The 6000-nt window shown below is 38.4% G+C and overlaps 1 protein-coding gene across 1 annotated transcript in view; it reads right to left on the reverse strand.

Annotated features, from left to right (window-relative positions):
• The window catches only part of LOC126425187 (uncharacterized), a 90493-nt gene extending 87925 nt beyond the window's left edge, over positions 1-2568 (reverse strand). The window contains exon 1 of the mRNA XM_050088142.1: positions 2386-2568. Coding sequence (XP_049944099.1) covers positions 2386-2539 — 154 coding nt within the window. The 5' untranslated portion in view covers positions 2540-2568. The remainder of the gene's footprint in view (positions 1-2385) is intronic.
• Positions 2569-6000: the final 3432 nt, after the last annotated feature.

Below are 6000 nucleotides of genomic sequence, written 5' to 3' on the forward strand. Positions count from 1 at the left end.
TGTGACTTTTTTAAATTTCTTTTTATAATTTTTTTTTCTTAATTAATATCTAAAAATCCTCTATGGAGTAGAAGGAGTTGTCATTAAGAAATTCTTTTAATTTCTTCTTAAATACTTGTTTGTTATCTGCCAGACTTTTGATACTATTTGGTAAGTGACCAAAGACTTTAGTGGCAGTATAATTCACCCCTTTCTGTGCCAAAGTTAGATTTAATCTTGAATAGTGAAGATCATCCTTTCTCCTAGTATTGTAGTTATGCACACTGCTATTACTTTTGAATTGGGTTTGGTTGTTAATAACAAATTTCATAAGAGAGTATATATACTGAGAAGCTACTGTGAATATCCCAAGATCCTTAAATAAATGTCTGCAGGATGATCTTGGGTGGACTCCAGCTATTATTCTGATTACACGCTTTTGTGCAATAAATACTTTATTCCTCAGTGATGAATTACCCCAAAATATGATACCATATGAAAGCAATGAGTGCAAATAGGCGTAGTAAGCTAATTTACTGAGATGTTTATCACCAAAATTTGCAATGACCCTTATTGCATAAGTAGCTGAACTCAAACGTTTCAGCAGATCATCAATGTGTTTCTTCCAATTTAATCTCTCATCAATGGACACACCTAAAAATTTGGAATATTCTACCTTAGCTATATGCTTCTGATTAAGGTCTATATTTATTAATGGCATCATACCATTCACTGTACAGAACTGTATGTACTGTGTCTTATCAAAATTCAGTGAGAGTCCGTTTACAAGAAACCACTTACTAATTTTCTGAAAGACAGTATTGACAATTTCATCAGTTAATTCTGGTTTGTCAGGTGTGATTACTATACTTGTATCATCAGCAAAGAGAACTAACTTTGCCTCTTCATGAATATAGAATGGCAAGTCATTAATATATATTGAGAACAACAAAGGACCCAAGACTGACCCTTGTGGAACCCCATTCTTGATAGTTCCCCAGTTTGAGGAATGTGCTGATCTTTGCATATTATGAGAACTGCTTATTTCAACTTTCTGCACTTGTCCAGTTAGGTACGAATTGAACCATTTGTGCACTGTCCCACCCATGCCACAATATTTGAGCTTGTCTAGCAGAATTTCATGATTTGCACAATCAAAAGCCTTTGAGAGATCACAAAAAATCCCAATGGCTGGTGTTCGGTTATTCATATCATTCAAAATTTGATTGGTGAAGGCATATATGGCATTTTCTGTTGAAAAACCTTTCTGGAAGCCAAACTGACATTTTGTGAGTACTTCATTTTTACAGATATGTGAAGCTACTCTTGAATACATTACTTTCTCAAAAATTTTGGATAAAGCTGTTAGAAGGGAGATTGGATGGTAATTGTTGACATCAGATCTATCCCCCTTTTTATGCAAAGGTATAACAATAGCATATTTCAGTCTATCAGGGAAAATGCCCTGTTCCAGAGAGCTGTTACACAGGTGGCTGAGAATCTTACTTATCTGTTGAGAACAAGCTTTTAGTATTTTGCTGGAAATGCCATGAATTCCATGTGAGTTTTTGCTTTTAAGCAACTTTATTATTTTCCTAATTTCAGAGGGAGAAGTGGGTGAGATTTCAATTGTATCAAATTGCATAGGTATGGCCTCTTCCATTAACAGCCTAGCATCTTCTAATGAACACCTGGATCCTACTACATCCACAACATTTAGAAAATGATTATTAAAAATATTTTCAACTTCTGACTTTTTGTTATTAAAGTTTTCATTCAATTTGATGGTAATACTGTCTTCCTGTGCTCTTGGTTGACCTGTTTCTCTTTTAATAATATTCCAAATTGTTTTAATTTTATTATCAGAGTTGCTGATTTCAGACATGATACACATACTTCTGGATTTTTTAATAACTTTTCTTAATATAACACAGTAGTTTTTATAATGTTTGATAGTTTCTGGGTCACTACTCTTTCTTGCTGTCAGATACATTTCCCTTTTCAGGTTACAAGATATTTTTATACCCTTAGTAAGCCATGGTTTGTTACAAGGTTTCTTACGAGTATATTTAACTATTTTCTTGGGGAAGCAGTTTTCAAATGCATTTACAAAAATGTCATGAAATAAATTATATTTTAAATTGGCATCAGATTCACGGTACACCTCATCCCAGTCTAACTGCGGACAATGGTTCGCGCGTAAAACTTGATCTACTACGTCCCCTCTACAACCTAGTAGTGTGCTACATGAATTGTGAAACATCCTGTACGTACTCTATGTTCACGCTCCGCAGCTATCAGTCGTTCACACCACCTGTCCCATTATTTTATAGCTACCTCTCAGTTGTTCAGAACGGCAAGGTGGATAACGTAGTGTGGACGCGTACTGGACGAATGAGTACTCACTGAACTCTCGACAATAGGCTCCGTATATTAGTTGTCCGCCGTAGCCGTAGTGCTGGTAGCGGCGCTGGACGTGGGTACAGACGCAGTCGAGTACTGCCGTGCCATTTGCGGCCAGTAGGGCCAGCAGCGACGTAGCCACGCCGGCTGGATGCATCGTAAGCCTTTGAGAGCGAGGTAGGAACACGCACTGTGGGGGTCGCTGGGAGCGCGGGTCCGGTATAAGGAGACGCGTAGCGGATGTCTTTTCCGCAGGATGAGTGAACCACAGGAAGTATGATGTCTCCATTCCGGAGCCTCTTTCCTGTCAGAGAGACCAGTTGCCAACTCAGAGACGTAACAGGAAAATACTCTTTCGTTTTATGCGTTTGTCTGCCGCACATTTTCAAGACTACAGCGAGATCCACTGATAGACTTCCAAGATGCTACTCCAGGCGGGTGTAAGCTGACTGTGCGCAATGGAAAATGATAAATGCTAAAATGATGATTTGGCCCTCTCTGACTACCCCCTGAAGCAGTGTGGTGTGCGTACCGTAAGACCTTCGGTACACACACCATCAGATTATTTGACTTGTCGCTCTAACGAAGTAGGCGAGTGTCAGCAATATGTCTCGTGGTCTTATCGTGGCGTGTTTATCTTCTGCCGTTAGGTCAGACGATAGAAATGCCACCTGCACGCCTAGAGTAGCAGATTGACGGTGACCAACTTTAAACATAACTTGATTAATTTTCACACACATTTATTAAAATATTAAAAATCATAAACCTTACTTAACTTGATTCTGGATGCTATTTACAATTGACAATCTGAAGTTCCTTTGGTATTGGTACGTTAATCTTATTCTCACATATCTCTGATACTTGACAAAGTGTCTATTCATTTATCTTCATGGCTATGTACAGGAATATGATAATCTTATTAGGCGCAGACTGAAACTTGACTATAGACTGGTACAGACAAATGTAGAACTCATACAGACTGGTGCAGACTGGTGCTGACTGAGTTAGGTAGGTGGTTAGTGTTTAACGTCCCGTCGACAACAAGGTCATCAGAGACGGAGCGCAAGCTCGGGTTACGGAAGGATTGGGAAGGAAATCGGCCATGCCCTTTCAAAGGAACCATCCCGGCATTTGCCTGAAACGATTTAGGGAAATCACGGAAAACCTAAATCAGGATGGTTGGAGACGTTAGATGCTGACTGATGCAGACCGACTAATCAGAGGTCTGTACACTCGTTATAATACCTCGCGCGTTCGGGTATCACTGCACGAGTGTGATCTGCGAGGAGAAAAGGTTCTACGTTAGCAGCAATCTCACTAGCTGCGTTACACATTAATACGCGGATCAGCGGAAGCAGAATTTGGTCCATCTCTAAGACAGCGCCATCTCGTAGTGTGGAGACGGACGAGTGCTTCGCCTGCGCTGTTGTGCTTAGCGGGGCGCGCTCTAGTGGGAGAGTTGTGTTCGCACTGACTACGCGGAACTATGTACACAACAAGCAGATATTTAACAAATTTAATAGCCTACATAAAAATATTCAATACACCCTTGAACAGGAAGAAGACAACACCATACCTATTCTTGACATAAAAATATCAAAACAGAACCAAAAGGTAGCTTTCAATGTTTACAGAAAACCTACTGGCACTGACACCGCTATACCAAACTCCTCAACACATCCCTCCTCCCACAAAAAAGCTGCTTATAGATCAATGCTGTACAGAGCACACAAATTTCCACTTGAGCATACAGAACTCCAACAAGAAATAGAAACCATAACATACACTGCAATAAAGAATGGATATGACCCTTCTCTAATTAATACCATGTCACAACAGATAAAAAATAAACTGAACAAACAACTTCAAACCACACTCACAACTGACAGTACCCCAGCAGTCAAATATATAAAAATGCCATATCTTGGCATAGTATCTGACAAATTAGCAAGACTATTCAAAAACACAGAAGTAAAAATTAGATTCAGCACCAACAACAACCTAAGTAGGAAGCTTATTCACAATATAAAACCACCAGATACAAGTCTTGATGCATCTGGCATTTACAAAATTACCTGCAGCCAATGTAATAAATATTATATCGGCCAAACAGGCAGAAATTTCAGAATCCGATTCAAAGAACAGGCTTTATAAATGTAACAAATCAGCAGTAGCAACTCAAATTAAAGGCACAGGCCACCCTTTGAAAATCGAAGACAACCTCGAAATTTTGCACAAAATAGGGAAAAGTAAAAGAATGGATATCATGGAAGAAATGTAAATTTTCATACATAGCACAAGGCATGAAGATAACATTCTTAATGAAATAACCGTATTCAAAAACTCGAGAGTCTTCAACAGTCTTAAGCCAGTTCTAACTCAATAGATTCAAGATATGTCAACGTGAATAATTGACTAGAACCAAGAATGTAGATCCAAAACCTCGATAATCATACAGACTCACATGCTACAGTCCGCCATCTTGTGTTGTGTGTATAACATCGAAGCAATTTGTGCAGTGGCAATCAGTGACAAAATGTAATGTGCTATAGTGTAATGTCAATTAACAGCTCCGCTATTACACCAGTGATGGAGTGAAGCAGCAAGATTATGAAATTGTAAGTGATCAACTGTCATATAAAAACCTTTCACACTATTTTCGTAACACATAACTGATGCAAATCTATCTGCATCCGATACAGGCTGTGATATACATAGTCAACCACAAGGAAGAAAACCAGCAGAAGACATAACTGATTTCGATTTCTAGATATACACTGCCCCCCCTCCCCCCCCCCCCCCCCAAAATGCCACACCAGCAGCTACATTAAAAAATTAAAAAACAATGGACATACTGTTCTAGCATAATCTCGTTGAAGACTGTTTATTTTTAAGTAACATTTCTCTATGTATGTATGTATGTATGTACTAACGCTTGAAAATGAACAGAACATGTTCGAAACGCGTTGCATTATGTCAGATTAAGCATAAAATAAAATAAAAAGTGACTGGTGGCAGAAACTTGAAATAAATAATTGTTCCACACAGTCACGGTCCACAAACCTCGATAATCGTACAGACTCACATTCTACAGTTCGCCATCTTGTGTTGTGTGTATAACATTATGGCTGAAAATAATAATAAAGATCTTAGGAACTCTTAATTCTTTTTATCATATAAATTACAATCTAAACATAAATGAATGATTAAGGCAACTAATACTACTAAATGATAAAACGTTGTTTCTTATTATACATATATTGTAGATTGAAAAAACACCCTTTATTACAAATGTCAATATTTCCTAAGTAAAATTATTAATCCATTGCCCAACTTTGCCCCTTTTTATGGCCACGCGATCTAACATAAATAACGCAAACTGTCTGACATTATCTACGTAACAGACACCAGAACACACTACTTTCAAAGATGATCTTCGGTGGTGTGGAACCTCAGTGGAAATAAACTAACGCGATCACCTGTTTAGCTTTAAAGCCCTAATAAGCCGAAGCAATTTGTGATATCACCGAATGTACTGCGTCCGGTGCGTCGAAGCGATGGTTCTCGTACTCGACTGCGACGATAGAAGAACTCCAGATACACAAAATAAACTCTTTC

The sequence above is a fragment of the Schistocerca serialis genome, chromosome 10 (assembly GCF_023864345.2).
Source record: "Schistocerca serialis cubense isolate TAMUIC-IGC-003099 chromosome 10, iqSchSeri2.2, whole genome shotgun sequence".
Taxonomy (NCBI): Eukaryota; Metazoa; Arthropoda; class Insecta; order Orthoptera; family Acrididae; genus Schistocerca; species Schistocerca serialis.